General features: G+C 49.5%; 1 protein-coding gene across 1 annotated transcript in view; it reads right to left on the bottom strand.

Annotated features, from left to right (window-relative positions):
* FBXO15 (F-box protein 15) overlaps positions 1 to 16,828 on the bottom strand; it is a 37,200-nt gene extending 20,372 nt beyond the window's left edge. The window contains exons 1-5 of the mRNA XM_043889246.1: positions 16,192 to 16,828; positions 9,097 to 9,207; positions 7,211 to 7,315; positions 3,136 to 3,378; positions 2,489 to 2,698 (exon numbers count right to left, since the gene is read on the bottom strand). Of these exons, the coding sequence (XP_043745181.1) occupies positions 2,489 to 2,698; positions 3,136 to 3,378; positions 7,211 to 7,315; positions 9,097 to 9,207; positions 16,192 to 16,319 (797 nt within the window). The 5' untranslated portion in view covers positions 16,320 to 16,828. The remainder of the gene's footprint in view (positions 1 to 2,488; positions 2,699 to 3,135; positions 3,379 to 7,210; positions 7,316 to 9,096; positions 9,208 to 16,191) is intronic.
* Between the last annotated feature and the right edge of the window lie 67 nt (positions 16,829 to 16,895).

The raw sequence follows: 16,895 nt of genomic DNA, 5'->3' as shown, positions 1-16,895 counted from the left end.
GAGACCGAGTGTAGAATTAGGAGAACCAGAGCTGAACGCTTAGCTCCAACCCTGCACGCTGTCTCAGCGTGACTTCACTGGTGTCCGGGGAGGGAGGGCAGGCAGGAGATGACACAAGAGCCCCTCCCTAGAGCACGCGGCACCGCGAGGGGCTCGGGGGCGGCAGCCACTGCGATGATGTCACCAACGTGGATGCAAGTGGGTGGGGCTGGGAAAACACCCCAAAAGGAGCCTGACGCCCCAGCCCTCAGACCACGGCTCCAGACCAGTTTGATGGACACCTCAGAGGCCATGCCAGTCCCCGTTGGCCTTGGCCTTACAATTCACCCTGACACAGAAACTAAGGCTGACGGTGACCCAACATTTCTCAGAAGTCCGGGAGGCAGAGCATCCCCTGAAGAACACCAGAGACACAGACAGCATAACCCGTCCGACTAGGAAGGCACATGTTACAGGGATGTGCAAACTGGAAATCACATAAATAAGGCTTTCATTGTTTTAAAAAAAATCCTCATAGAGGAAACAAAATAAAAATCACCATGTCTCTCCTTTGCTGTCACACAGATGCAGAAGGGTTTTCATTTCTGCACCATGGATGCATCTGCTCACAAACCTACAATAAAAGAGTCGATCGAAACAGACTCCTGAGAAGCACTTTCAGTTTGCTCAGCATCCTGGATCAAATAAATGCCGGCTGAAGTTCAGTGAGTTTTAATGGAAATAAATTACATTAAATGAATTTTCACAGTGAGTGCTAGCTTTCTGTCACTGTGCAGTATCAGGTATTCCTGACTTGGATAACAATTTCAGGAACATCATATCTTTGAGTGAGTTTACAATTCAACACCACCCATTTATGAACTTTCAGGAGCGTTTTACTTTGATGCACACTGTTCTGTCCTTGTCCCTATAACCATAATCTCATGATGTGCCAGTACGTACTGTTCAGTCACACGGGTACAGAGGCTGCAGACTCACTCTCTGAAAACAATTTCACGGTGCGTAAAACCTAAACAGGGCAGTAGAAAAATCTGGGGTCCACAATGATACCAGGTAGAATTTCAGAGATTCATGCAGATAAAGGTACCATTCCAAAAAAGTAGCTGTTCCCAAACTATCTTTAGTTAATATAGCCAAGGGAAGTGATGCCCATGTTTTCCTTCACAGTAGTAAGAATATTTTTGGAATACAATAAAACCTGGACTCACTAGCACTAGGAATACGACACCCCCACGGTCACAGCACGACAACCGGACCAGAGATCACTGGAACAGCCCTCAGAGAGCCAGCGCCGGAGGCAGGACCACAGACAAGCGGCTCGGCCACAAACCGCAGAATCGTGTCTGCATCCAGGGACACCTGGAAAGAAGGCGGTTCTACTGAGCAGAAGGCAGATGCTGCAGTGAGATTTCAACACCTCCCTTGGCAGGGGCTGGAAGCGGAGCCCGTGGTGGGGCTGCAGCTCGAAGGGCAGTGAGAACAACGCACTGTGAGGTCAGAGGGGCTGGGGGCGTGAGAGAAACCGATGCCAGAGAAGGCAGCCGCCACCTCTGCATTTCCACACACGGAGATCCAGGAGCTCGGGATGCCACACGTGACAAAATCCAGCTTAGAAAAGTAAGCAGGACCGAGTTCTTGGGAAAACCAAAAGCCTAAGAATGAGTGAACCCACGGCACAGCTGCCTCACAACGGAATAATAATAAGGACTCCGTAAGCACCAGCAATAAGACACATCAGACCCGATGTATGTGCAGCAGTAAGACCCGATGTGCGCACTGGATGGTGAAATTCTGTGATTTCACAGCAGCCATACACATTAAACACTACGTCACAGCCATCCTCACCCCATTTCACAGGTGAGAGCGTGGAGGCATGGAGCAGCAAGCCACCTGCAGGAGACGACACAACCAGCGAGCTCAATAGAAAAGCAGACAAAATAGTGAATGACTACACAGTCTAATGTTTAAACTATGACTACTGTATCACCTACTAAAGAAGGGAAATATAATCATTTTATATGTCTCTGTATTAGAATGGTTTTAAAATGAAAAACCTCAGAGGGTCAGCCATCTATCATTCAGGAAACTGTCACGAGAAAACCATTCCCTAAGCCATGGATAGGGCTTCCCTGATGGCTCATTGGAAAAGAACCTTCCTGCCAGTGTAAAAGATGCAGGTTCAATCCCTGGGTCGGAAAGATCCCCTGGAGAAAGAAAAGGCAACCCACTCCAGTATTCTTGCCTGGAAAACCCCACAGACAGAGGAGCCTGGCGAACTACAGTCCAAGGGATCTCAAAGAGTCGGACACGACTGAGCAACTAAACAACAATGAGCTTATCGATGCGTAAGCCCCTTCTTTTCCTATTTGATAGTAATCCAGAATGAAAGAGAAGGCTTGCAGATGCAATCAAATCAAAATATTTTTTAACAAGGAAAAGCAGGCCAAGAGTCGCTCCCCATGACACAGCCTTGGCCCCCAGCACGTACCTGATCCTGGTGGGGGTCCTGGACTGGCCCATGAACACCGGCGTCACCCCACACAGGTCCAAGGTGGACAGCGTGGCGAGCGGCGGCCAGGCCTTGCTGTACCACACGACCGTGACGGAGGAGTCGTTGAAGGAGAGGTGTGCGTGCTCCATGGTGTACTCTCTTCCATCGTCCCCTCTCAGTATGATCACCCAGCCTAAGCCAGACATTCTGAAGACAGAAAAGCGAGCGAGAGTGTTTGCCTCACGGCAAAAAATAAAAACGAAGTCTGCCACATGTCATCTAAAGCTCCAGAACACGCCTGGTCTGAGTTCTCAGGCCACAGCAGCTCCCTCGGGACCTGTCCCCTCACCTCACAGACACCCGTGGAACCGCTGCTCTGTGCCAGGAGCCGGCGACACACAGGTGAAGACGACTAAGGCTCTGCCCGCTGAGCAGGGCCTTGCATCTCCCGCTTTATTAGAGCCGACTACCAGGCCACGTGAAACCTTTGGACCATATATGTGGGATGGGAAAATACCATTTATTTTATAGGTACACAAGACCACAAAACATCCAACAGTCCCTCCCCATGTAAACCACGCGTGCGACCTGCACACACAGCACTCGGGGCTCACGCCATCCTTCTTTGCTAACGTGAGGCCCACCTGAGGGCCTCCTTGGTCTTCAATGGGAGGCCTGTGTGGGGGTGCAGAGGTTTGAGAACCCGCGCTAGAGCCGCCTTTATAGACGCTATCTGTTTCTTAAGATACTCTTTCTTCCAATATCCAGCTTCTTTATCCCCTGCTGACAGTAAGTTCACAGACAAGTCTGTCTTCTCTGCCGGATCAACTCTCCAATGAGATCTTTTAGGTGAAAAGGCAGCTGAGTAGATTCTGATCCAAATAAAACTGGGGGAGGAGAGGAAACAAATGTGTTAACTAAGAGACACTGTCACACACCTGTAACAAATATGTTAGAGAAACACAGAACAACTGTTTTACATGATTTAACAATGAGTTAAATAACTGTTATCTAGTTATTTCCATGACTAAGTCAAGCTAAACGTTCACAGCTGCTCAAGTGTCAACACGAACTGTTGTGTGAGGTTAGTGTTTTAGATTTACTAACTCTAGAAACACATACTAATGGGAAAAGCGTGCTTCCCAGGCCTGAGGGAAATGAGCGATCTTGTTACCCTGGTGTCATCCCAAATAAAAGCTGCCTTCTTACACCAATAATTGAAAAGGTCTAACATAGGAGAAAGCAAGAAGGGTACACAATGTGACTTCCTAGCCTGTATACATGCGTGTCTTTGAAAAGATCAGAAAGCAGTTTTATGTATATACACAGAGAGAGAAATGCCGATGGCAACTGACACATATTTTAATTTTTTAACAATGAACATGAACTGCTTGTACAAAGAGGATAAATTGAAGATGATTAATAACACCTGACAACAGGTAACGTTTTGGAGCACTAGCTCTGAGCACACTTCAGCACTTCACAAGCACTCACTCACTTCGCCCTCCCAGCAAACCCAGGAGGTGGTGGCTACGACTGAATAGACAATGTGACTGAGGCCCAGCTGCAAGGTGCCCTGCCCAGGTCTGTGTTCACTGGTGACAGAACCACCACTGAATCCTCACCGCCTCAACCCCCACCTGTCCCTGACTCTTCAGCAGCACCGAGACACGGGCTCCAACAATCGTATCCACATCCAGAGCACCCATCAGCCGTGGCACTGGAATTCCAACACCCCTCTGACCCAGAGCCCGAGGGTCTGGAGCAACGATGGGGGCTGAGCCGGGGGCTCCCCTCGCCAACACTCTCCAACAGGAAGGAAAGGCACCCCGCAGGGAAACTAAGGCAGGAGTTAGCATCGGTTTCCTGGTGTGAAGGGCGAAATTTACATAATTAATTATTGACTAATTCCTGTCTCTGCATTTCTGTTGAATGCAGAAAAGGATGATCTGCAGGAGGCCTGGGAGGCAGGACTCCTGGAGGCGAAGGTCTGGAGGGGACAGCCTTTTCTGATAGCATAGCGATTCAACACTCCATGCAGGACTTCCTAACAAACTAACAGGCAGTCAGACCCCTACCTGCTACCAACATCGCTTTCTAGTATGAGTTTTTCTAGTCATTTCTCCCCTCACAAAATCATTTCACTCCAAGGTTTCTGTCTTAAAGTATTCATGTTTCAGCTCATAATTTTATAGGCTTTCGTACATAGGCTAATAGATGCAAAATAATGAGTTGAGATGCAAAACAGTTGAGAACATCCAGGTAACCTGAGCTCTTTCACCAAAATCCCTTGAGGAGATGCTTGCTTCCTAAAACTCCATTTGCAGAAATGCCTGTCCGTGCTTTCTTCTGATTTACTCAGGTCACTCCACTTCAGTGTTCTTCTACTTCAGCAAGATCTCCACTGCACCCCAAACTTCCCACCTGCGTGCCACAGGGACTGCGGCTCGTTCTATTTTCCACAAGCTCCGGCGCTCACAGACTACAGAACACGGGTCTGGGGAGGGGCGTGAGGGGCAGGGTGGTGACGTCATACCCTTGGCTGGTCACACCACCCTACACTCGTGTGATGCACCACTTTCACACACAGTATCTCACCTAATGCACCATCAGTGGAGCCTCAAGAGAATAAAAAACATCCTACACAATTAAAATATTCAGTATTACATATATTGTTCCACTTCATTATTTATACAACACAAAGGTCAAGCTTAAGAGGCTTTTAGACAGTCCCTAAACCCAAAACCATTCATTTCTTAATCACAAAATGCCCCACCTGGTTAAAAAGCTAGAGCAGACTGAAGGGCAAGAGCTATCTGACTGTGAGCCAAGCACAGGAAGAATTCCCTCAGGTTTGCTCAGGAAACAGGGCCAATTGAACGTTCTGATGAACAGTGTTTCTTGGGCACTGGAGAGAGCCAGGTTCAGCCCGATCCAGGCTTCCCTGACACCTCCCCCCACCCCACCCCCCACCACAGAGCCCCGGGCTCATGCCGAGGGCTGCCCCCCAGGCAACAGGGGCAAAGGGAGACCCCACCCTCGTGATGCGTCTCCCCATAAGTCAGCAGTGTAACTGGCCACGGGACGGCTCCTGTCCTCTCTTCAAACAAAGCTCAAAAAGTACCACCAACTTCTCAGGAACATTCATGGTTTACCTATTCAGTTCTTAACATGTCCTTTTATGAAGTCTGGCTGTGAAATCAGACTGTAACTCTTAAGAATACAATTCAACTTATCCCACTAAGACTCTCCTCCATAAAAGAGAACACACACGAGGGTAACTTCATAAGAAGCTCAGATTTTTACAGACAACCACGTCCAAGAAAGTGGGGTGGACAGATAACCGACAACAAAAGTGCAAAGAACCTAACTACAGCTGAGGCTCCCAGCACAGAGCCTGCACCCCATAGACCTTGGACAGAGGGGCAGAGACTAGGAACCTCATGGCTTAGGAGTCTATCTGAACAGTCTCAGCTCTGTCCTTGAATCAAGAACCCCCAAGGAGCTACAGTTCTGGTCATTTACTCAACCCCCTCCTTGAAAAACGCCTCACTGCTCTCTGCTTCGGAGAATGTCTTTCTCTCTGAGGGTCACTAAGGAAGAGACACACAAAAGTTGCTTTCCATTCATTCTCGAACTATCTCAGGACCTGAAACTATGCATATATACTGACACGTATCTTCTCACACAGGAAATAGCTTTTTTAAGTTCACGGATAAGAAAACCACCCTGACCAACTAGAGAATGGCATATGTCCCCTTCTTATTATGACAACACGGCTGGAAAAATTTTGAACACAGATTCTAGAACACAGAATTTAAATCTGCAGAAATGTACACCAGGGGTCCGATACCTTTTTCACCTTTCCCACTGACTCTAATGCAGCTGTTGCGGGCCCCACGCTGAGGAGCACTGTGCAGGTGTGTCTACACACCACAGCCCTCTCCCACCCCCTCACCAAGTAAACCAGCCCTGAAATCTGAGTTCCCCTCCATCGTGCTCTGCCCTGGCTGACACTGGGCTCCTATGTGGACCAACACCTGTCTGACCTTCTGATGGTAAAGACAGAGGGGTGTCACAGCCAAGACCCCACGAGCTCGCCAGAAGCTGGGGGGAGCCCACTTCTCAGCCTCAAGACAACATTCTGAGCCGCCGACAGAGATCACAGCAACAGCACAGAAGAAGGGATTCCACCCCTCGTCCCATGGACCCCCCACCAGCCCGGGGGCTCTGCAGGCCTCCTCCCCCGGGGCAGAGGCTCCCTGGGCATGCTCCCTCCTCCCCGCCCCTCCCCTCGTGCCCCTGCACCAAGCATGTCCCATGGCAGGCGGCTTTCGGGGAGCCCCTCCCTTGTCTTTCTGTGGGGTCTGCTCCACAAGGCCCGGCAGGGTCAGCGGGGCTGGTCAGGGCAGGTCCCACGGCTGCTGCAGGCTGCGGGGGAAGCCTGCCCACCTCTGAGGAACAGCGAGTCCTCCCGGACAACAGGCCTGAGGCCACTTTCTCCAACAGCTACATCGAGAACAAGTGAGACCTTTTCCAGTTCGTGCAAAGAGTATCCCTTTCCTAAAACCTTTGAAAATTTCACCTGGTAGACATTTGTCTGAAACCACTCTTGAAATTCTTCTAAATTCTCGAAAATGGTTCAAAAGCTCTTGCTAGTTTTCACCACTTCCCTCACCATGCCACCGGGCACGCAGCGACGCACAGTCTGCTCCTTACTTGTCACTGGCCAGGTGATAGAAGCGCCTGTTCACGCACCCGGCGCACAGCAGGGCCGTTGCATCCAGGTAGGACAGGATCTTCAGCAGGAGCTCTGAGGGCAAACTGGGGGGGCGGGGGGAGAGGAGTCAGAGCAGCTTCCAGAAAACACCTGGCCGTTCATCTCCCAACGCAAGCAGCCCTTTCTGTGCGACAGGCCCGGGGCTCCCACGGCAGCTCTTGGGTGTCTCTCCTTCCCGCCTCCTCAGGCAGAGAAGTGAACGAGGCAATGTCAGAAAGCAAATAGCATCAGAGCTCTGAGCGGACAGCCCCGCCCCTGGGCCCGCAGGCGGCCTCCCTCGCCCAGCCCCCAGCACCCGCTCCAGCAGCAGGTGCCGACACCCCCCCACCCCCCCCACCACACTGCCCCTCTCTGCCGGCTCTTCTCCAGGCCCTTTCATCTCCATGTTCAGTTCTCAGCTTAAATGTCAGCTCCTCAAGAGAAGTCTTGCCTGACCATCCCACCCTATTAACCTGGATTAGAGTCCATTTGCTTTCTGGACAGCACGTACCCCAATTTATAATCCACTCCTTGTTTTAATCTGGGTCCTCCACAAGACTGGAAGCCTCATGAGAACACATGTGAGTAGCTCACCAACTGCCTCCTTCCCCAAGCAGAGCGTTTAGTTCAGAGAAGGCCCTAGGGTATCCATGGACAGATCAGCTGAAGCGCTATTTGTTCTAGCTCTCCTATCAGATTGCTGTATGACAGAGTCTATTCCCAGAGAGGAATAAGAAGACAACTCTTGAGAGTGCCTTGGATAACAAGATGAAACCAGTCAATCCTAAAGGAAATCAATCCTGAATTGGAAGGACTGATGCTGAAGCTCCAATACTTTGGCTGCCTAATGCAAAGAGCCTACTCATTGGAAAAGACCCTGCTACTGGTAAAGATTGAAGGCAGGAGGAGAAGGGGACGACAGAGGATGAGATGGTTGGATGGCATCACCGACTTGATGGACATGAGTTTGAGAAAATTCCAGGAGATGGTGAAGGACAGGGAGACTGGTGTGCTGCAGTTCATGGGGTTGAAAAGAATCAGACATGACTGAGTGAATGAACAAAAAAATTCCCAGAGCGTATGGTTTAAAGTTTAAATCCATGTCCTTAGTTAGATCTTTCTTTTTTTACTTTTCCTTTCTTTTTAAAAACACAGTACAAGTACGGACACTGTTTCCTGAGCTAGTTACGACGCGATATTAAAAGTCCAAAACTTGCACTCAGGCTTTCTGTTTGAATCCGAGCTCTGCAGCACCGTGGACTAGGGGAGCCCGCGCCCCTCCCTGTGAGACGTCCCTGGGGGCACCGACTTCCCAGGACTGCACAGGACAGAGTGCACGGCTGCTGCCGCAGGGGCGGGTAGTCCAGTAGGAAGCCACAGGCATTTCAGCATCAATTTCAAATAGCAAATTTTTTTTTCCGTTTCTAAGATCTTGTTGTTGAGGGTCACAGAACGGAACCTGACATGACACAAAGGGGTTCCCCAAATCCTGAAAGCCAAGTAAGCCAGAGACCTCCTGAGCTTTCCAAAGGACACACTCTAATCTTCCTTCTCCTTTTTCAAGGGTCTTTAGCAAGTGGAAAGTGAGTAATTGTGAAGAACATTTTTTAAAAAGGAAAATTAAATGCACTTGTCACTTTTACTAGTTCAGCTTCATGAAACTAGTCTGATGTTGACAGTGACAGGCTGTGGTGACTCACAGCCCGCTCTCCACGTTGTACTTTCTCCCCGCACACTTCTATTCTTAGCTCAAAATAGCAACCTGGGGTATCCGGCACTAAACTTTCTCTAATGACGCCCCCCCGCCCCCCGCCCCGAGCTGCGGCAGAGCACCTCCGCCCCTTACCTGTCCAGGGACGCAGAGCAGCCATCGTGGGGCCTCCCATAGGCCTTGTCCTGCCGGGCACAGCGACTCAGGGCAGCGGGGCCTGCGGGCAGCGTGGCGCCTGGCCTCGTTCTGAAAGCAGACGTGGAAAATACAAATTACAAAGGTGAACTGTCCATTCCCCTCTGTGAAACAGAAAGGATTCATACACTCCAAAGACCACTCCCTGTGAAACTTCATCTACAGGAGGAGGGGCAGGGTTGGGGGGGGCGGGCAGTCAGACATTCAGTGTCCTGAGCAAACCTGAAGGCTGGGCTGACTCTGCTGCGTTTTATACACCTTCAGCCCATCAAAAGGTGCTACAGGGAGAACTTAGTGGAAACAGTGAAGCACTTATTCTCCAATCAAAGATAAATACATTTTTAAAAAAAGCATACTTAATGGAAACAAAAAGGGAAAAGATAAAATGTGTCAACTGTCCAGTTTAAATAACACAATAGAAAAACAGTAAAGTTGACATCAACAGAGTTAAAAAACAAAAAAAACACTTAAATTCCTGAACTGGATCTGGCACCGTCCCAGGTGTGCCCATCTTAGAGGGCTAACGAGCGGTCCCAGTTCTGGCTCCGGCAGTCACAGCGGCAGGAGGACCAAACACCCACCCACTAAAATCAATGTTCATCACAGTCACTCCAAGACCAGCCGTTCTCAACAGCAGCTGGGCAGGGATCTGAGATGCCCACAAAGCCAGCAAGCTCACAGCTCCTGGTGGACACGCTGCTTCTCCCGCGGAGAACTAGAACCTGCTTCTTCACCTGCCCTCCCCACACACGTGACCCCCTCACCCCACCCACTGCCACACACACACACACACACACACCATTCACTGACCCTCCCAGCCAGCATACCATTTCAGAAGCCACTAGAACCTAGAGATGTGGTATCCACACGCTTGGTTCACCAACCCTACAGCTCTGAGGATACACTCTGTTCACCACAGGTTTAATCACCCCATCCCATTTTTCCTAACAGATATGCACGATGACTGCATGGGGGGCAAAGGGAGGGGACCCCAAGAACTTGGAAGTCAAGGCAACAGTCTCTCTGGGAGCGGAAGAATGAAGTCCACATGGACAGATCTGGACAGAGGATGGCCCTTGACCGTGCGCACAGCCTGCTCTCAGGAGGCCTGGGGATGGTGCTGCCCACGGACTTGGCATCACCTGGTGCCCGCCATGGAGACACACATGCCAGGATGGACATGCCAGCAAGCACTCAAATAGCCTGATGATTCCCCAGGTGCTTCTGAGCAGCCAGAGCACAAGTTTCTCTTCCCGGGCTAGACTTTTCTCTTCAGAAACGAGCATACTGGCTGGCACACGGCAGGCCTTCAGGACACACTGTGATCCTCTGTGCGCTGGCATCTCAGCCCAGGAGAGGCAGAGTACGCTCCAGATCCTGCTGCCTCTCCATCCCAGCTTCATGCAGCAGGAGGCAGTCAGGTGCTCGTCATCTTACCTGACTTCCTGGCCCAGTGCAGAAACGCAGAGCCAGAGAGGGCAGGGTGAGATGCTCCTTTGGAAAGCTTCGCAATGCCCTCTCCCCCTTTAGTCAGAGAATCCCACCTGGGCAGTAATTTTTATACTTCTATTGACATTTTTGTTTAAGCAAAGATTTCCATAGCCAACAAGCTTCAAGTCCACTGATCTTGCTATAATGGCAACCAGAAGTAAAAGACAATTTCCTAATTGTCTTAATTTCCTAGGGCTGCCTTAACAAAGTGGGCTTCCCAGGTGGCTCAGAGGTAAAGATTCTGCCTGCCATGCAGGAGACGTAGGTTCAACCCCTGAGTTGGGAAGGTCCTCTGGTGAAGCAAGTGGCAACCCACCCCAGGATTCTTGCCTGGGAAAGCCCACGGACAGAGGAGCCTGGCGGGCCACAGTCCAGGGAATCGTAGTCAGAAGAAACTGAGCAAACATGACTTAAAGCACCTTTAAACCAGGGTGGCTTGAAACAACACAAACGTATCATCTCGCAGACCTAGGGGCCAAACAGGAAAACCAAGGTGTTGGGAGGGCCATGCTCCTTCCCTGGGCTCTAGGACAGACTCCGTCCCCACCTCTTCCAACTTCTGATGGCGCTGACGGTCCTCCGTGTCCTGTGTCTCATGGCAGCTGAGCTCATCCCAACCCCTGCTCCCTCCTGACAAGGCGGCCTTCCCTCCGTGTGTGTGTGTCTCCATCCACAGCAGCAGTCGCATTCAGTTTAGGACCCACCCTGATCCAGTGTGACCTCATCTTAACTAACGACATCCGCAGAGACCCCAATTCCAAATAAAGGCCGTCCTCAGGTTCTGGGTAGACATGAGCTTGGGAAGAACGGAAGAGGCGGGCACAATACACAGTTCAACACTACACACACAGTTTTTTAAAGCATTCCTTATTTTAAGCAGCTAACCAATCCTGCAAACTCTAGATGACCTATGTGACTTATTCAAAGAAAACACCTTAAGGAGACAAAGCTTTCTAAGCTTACTTAAGCTTTGAAGGATTTTTTTTTACTCTTCCATTTAATAACAATATCTATCAAGTCCTCACTGGGTTACATTTAGACCCCTACACAAGTGTGCCCAGAAGTCTGAGAGTCTGTACACAGGTAGATACTATTGACAGATGACTGAGGAGCGTCTCTCACAGATATTTTATAACTTAAATGAATACTGCTGTGGTGGTTGACCAAATACAAATTTGTTTAGAAGCATTAGTAAAAAAGCAATAACAGCTTTTTGCCATTATGTATTTCTTCAATCAAAAGATGAAAAAAAATCAAAACGATAACCCTAGGCCTTTCCAAGGAAACCAAAGAAAAGTAAAATAGATCTATCCATCAGTTTCAATCTAGCAAACTGGCAAAGACCCAATAAACGATGATAAGGCTGGCTTGGCTACAGATGAGCAGACATTCTCCTTCACTACTGTGAGCACAGATTGGTGCCAAGCGCAGGGAAAGTCAAGTCCTAGTAAATGTCGAGATCCTTCGAAGACATGTATTTTTTTAAGCCAAGAACTTCAGGTCTAGAAATATATCCCAAGGCAAAAAAAAAAAAAGAGCGCAAAGGATTCACTCAGGAACATTCATCTCAAAGTTGCCTACACTGGGAAAAGTACTAGAAACAGTATTTGGTTGTTGCTGTTTAGTTGTTAAGTCATGTCCAGCTCTTTTGTGACCCCATGGACTGTAGCCCACCAGGCTCCTCTGTCCATGGAATTCTCCAGGTAAGAATACTGGGGTGGGTTGCCATTCCCTTCTCCAGGGGATCTTCCTGACCCCAGGATCAAACCCGAATCTCCTGTACTGGCAGGTGGGTTCTTCACCACTGAGCCACCAGGGAAGAAGCCCCTAGAAACAGACAGGGATCAGTTCATTCCCATGGCCTCCATAAAAAGGCAACATTCAGCCAGTTAAAACGGACAGTTGCAACTCAGGTGGGAGGGTTTGCATAAAAACAAGTTCATAGCATCTGCACGGCTGGCTTCTTCACCTCCTACACACAGTGCCTGCCTGCCTAGCTGCTCAGTCGCGTCTGACTCTTTCAAACATCACCATCTCACTGAGATCTTCCAGCCATGCCCTCTAACTCCAGTCTGCACTTCACACACACACACGATGCCCCCCCTTTTTTTCCTTAGCACACATCACTAGACACCACACATTTCACTCGCCCACCGTCACTGGGGTGGAAGGGCTGTGCTGGCAGGGCGTCTGCGTGAGTTCTGTTCACTGCCTGTTCTTCGGCACCCACAACACCCCCAGCATGAAGAAAGCATTCAATAAATATTTGCTAAATTAATAACACATTGATCAAAAATACAGATTCTATCAGCATACACTACAAAATCTTATATTTCTATTTCTCTCTTCAGAGGAAAAAACCAAACACATGCACACAAAGAAAAGTAGTCTGCAAGGAAAGATAACAAGGTATTAACTGGTAATACATCTGATTCACAAGATTAGGGGATTACAGAGTTTTTGGTGGTGCTTGTTTTTAAATAGAAGCCGGAAGATTGGAGAGAACACAGTGTACTCTCTAATATTTCCTGTATACTGAAAATGTAATGAATTGTAAGGGAGGGTTGTTGTTCTCATTTCAAAACTGAGAAGCCCAAACACAGGAAGGTTTGGGAGCACAGTTTTCACAGCAAAAAGACATCCTTTCGGCTGGAGCCTTTGTTCTCAAAGGCCCCCAAGCATTCTGGGTTCCAGGTCTTCCAAAATCTGGGAGCACACCCTGCAGAAAGCTCAAAACTTCTTTGAAACCTTGTATTTAATATGAAAAATTAATGCAAATATTGCATTCTAATGGGTAACTTATCAGTGTTTGTCTTATTATAAAAATGTATTATACTACCCACCAGTTATTTAACATTTTCCCCAAAGCTATTATGTTAGTTTTCCATGTCAAGAAGGAATCCCCTACCCACTGGCTATTTGTTTCTGTTTTGTTTTTCCGTGATTAAACTAGATCTCCCAAGCCCCTCATTTCCAGAGCAGAAGACTAAGGCTCTAACGAGGTAATTAACAGTGACGTCTGTGTCACCATACATCTTATCGTTATGGACTTTACTGTTGAGAGCACATCTGCATTTCTCCATAAAATAAACTAACTGCACATTCTACAGGGCTACATAGTCCACCATCAGGAAGTCCCACGCATGGCATAAAGCTCTGTATGGCTACAAAGTTAAGCAGTGCACATTAAGCTTTATAACTAGGAAGATGACATTTAGTTTAAAACCGATTTTTTTTTCACGTGACAAACTTTACCTGATTGCTTTGAATTAAGTTCAGTATTTTAAAAACCTACCTTCTGGGCCTGATTCTTAATATCTGATAAATCAAAGAAATTAGACCAAGCAGAAACTAAGCCAACTTGACAGCTTTCTGTGATATTCTTACAGTTTAAGATATTTATTTATACAAATTCATATTTTGTGTTAAAAAGATTTAAACATATTAAACACTTTGTGTGATTCTTTCTGAAAATCTAATTCTTTCTGCCTTGAGACATTAAAAATAACCACCTACTTAGACTATAACCATTCTTAAGATCTGACTTTTCTTGACCAAAAGAATTTATATATCACCAAATCACAGACTGCCATGCACACTTCCATGCCAGGCATAATTACAGGCATTCTAATTACATCATTTCAACAAGAAGTTCACTCAACTTACAAAGTAATAGAAGATTCATCATGTAACAATCATCCTGCTTCCCACTAACAAAGCCTTATATATAAAGACTAATTTTAGTAACAGTGGCAAATTGATTTAAAGTTCAATCTTCCTACTTTAAATTCCTGTCTTTCTCTCCTACATAATAGAAATTTTGCAGGCATTGTCACCATTGTGTCACGAGGCTTGTGATATGCAGCCCGTTTACAGTTATTCTCAAGAACCACTATCACCGTAACACCTAGGGAGGGGGGCCCTGCTTCTGAAACTAGGGTAAAAGGGGTAATGGATCCCTGCAGGATGGACACGGAACAGTCCAGGAGATTCAGAGGGAAAAAAATACACCTTAAGTAGTTGAGCTGGTAAGTAGTAGTCGTGTAGTGTTAGTCACTGCTTAGTAACAGAATCCTTTTCTATGCTTAAACACAGACATCTGGCTTATTACAAGGCATAATATGGCAGACTTTCTATATCCGTAAATCGAGATCTACAAACAAAAAGAGAGTCTCCAAGAATGCAAACGGTCCTTAGCACTATTCCTCCACCCTGCAATCTAACTGGGAAGACCGGTGCAGAGCAGCTAGAACAGCTCACGATGAAAGAAAGGGATGTAATAAGACATGAAGACAGCACCAGGGATACTTCCTCCGACACCTGGGCCACTCACTCTGTGAAGCGAGCCACTGTCCTTGGAGTTAAGTTGAAGTTCCTTCTGGAAAGCAGTTGCCACCTCCTGCGCCCTGCCCCTTCCCCACCTCACTCCTCCAATCTCCTTCTGTGACTGCAGAAGAGGACCACCCTTCAGGCCCAGGGTACCCGGAGAGAACTGGAGGGAAGACAAGCCCCCTGTCACCAGAACACACACACACACACACACACACACACACACACCCTCCTCCGCGAAGACAAGTCCCCTGTCACCAGAACACACACACACACACACACACACACACACACACCCTCCTCCGCGAAGACAAGCCCCCTCTCACCAGAACACACACACACACACCCCCTCCTCCGCGAAGACAAGCCCCCTATCACCAGAACACACACACACACACACACACACACACACACACACACACACACACACACACACACACACACACACACACACACACACACACACACACACACACACACACACACACACACACACACACACACCCCCCCCCCCTCCTCCGCTTGGACAGGAAGACTGCAGAAAAAAATCAGGGAGCGAGCACGTAGGGATGTCTATTAACAAAAGGCATCCACCCAGGGTCTGCTTAGAAACACAAATCTTGCCTTGATGGCGGAGGTGCACCTCCCAGACCAGCCTGCCTAACAGCGTTACCTGATTAGGGGCTGAGTCCTCCGTTCGTGAACTGGGGGCAGGAGAGAAAATTGATTATGTTTTGGTAAGTATTATCGACTTTTCTAAAGTCATAAAAAGGACAAAAGTTGACTCCCGGCCCCAGAATTAGGAAACAACTTCGGGAACACGCTTTGGAGGGGGGCCGTGCCGGCGACCCCGCGCGGGAGCGCGGAGATTCGCACCTGCCCCCGCAGGTGGGCGCGTCCACGAGGCGGCTCTCTGCGAGGGCTGCTCTGGGTCTAGGGGCTCGCACGACCCCGTACCCCCAGGGCCCACTAACTGAATGAACCGAGGAGACAGAATATTCCACGGAAGCTCCTCGACTTGTACCGTGACTTGGGGTAACCCCACGCTTCCAAGTTTTAGACACTTCCTCTCTTCGTCCTTCCAGACCTTTCCCGCGAACAGGTCGGAATCAATGAAAATAAAGAGAAAGGGAGGCGGGGGAGTGAGGGGCTACTCCCGTCGGGGCTCCCGGGCGCCCTCCCCCACCCCACCCCACCCCACCCCCGGAGAGTCACCTGAACCCTGAGCGCCCCGCGGCAGCCCCGGGGCTCCCGAAAGCTGAGCCAAAGCAGCCAAGCGGCTGGGGCCGCGCCAAGAGGCACTGCCATTGCAGCTGCAGGAGCCGGCCGCGTCCGGTCGCCATGGATACCCAGCGCCGACGCTCCTCCTCTGGGCCCCCTCGTTGCTGGCGCGTGCGCAGAGGCGCTGTTGGGGGCGGGGCCGAGGACAACTCCGCCTGTCAGCCGGTTCCGGGGGCACGGCGTCACCGCTGACGCCGACGCCAAGGACGCCTGGCGGAGGTGAGACGGTAGTCCACACTCTGTGGCCCGGGCGGGCTCTGAAGCGGCTTCGCCCTCCCCACCTGCTAGCTCTGGGGTAGTCTGCGCTGCTTCCTGCCCGACTTGTTTAAGAACACCAAACGAAAAGGCTACATCGTCTGCCCAGAGGCAACAGCAGGGCCACAGTCAGACCGAGAATTCCCCAGTTGGCACGGTCTCTTCTAGAGAGACACCGGGACGGGCGGTTTGTAATCGCGAACTTGATTTTTAAAAGTTCCTGAAGTTCGCAGTGCCAGGGACTCCCATCCCTCCCGCCACCAACAAAGCCCCGCCTTCCTGTCAGGCCGAGCCGGGCGGTGCCCGCGCAGGGGCGTGTGGGAAACCCCGAGGCGTCGGCGCGCGCCCCGGCCGCCTTGCACTGTGGGAGATGTAGTCCTTGA

The sequence above is a fragment of the Cervus elaphus genome, chromosome 27 (assembly GCF_910594005.1).
Source record: "Cervus elaphus chromosome 27, mCerEla1.1, whole genome shotgun sequence".
Lineage (NCBI taxonomy): Eukaryota > Metazoa > Chordata > Mammalia > Artiodactyla > Cervidae > Cervus > Cervus elaphus.
The sequence above is the reverse complement of the archived record's forward strand: the minus strand, read 5'-3'. Positions and strand labels throughout refer to the sequence as shown.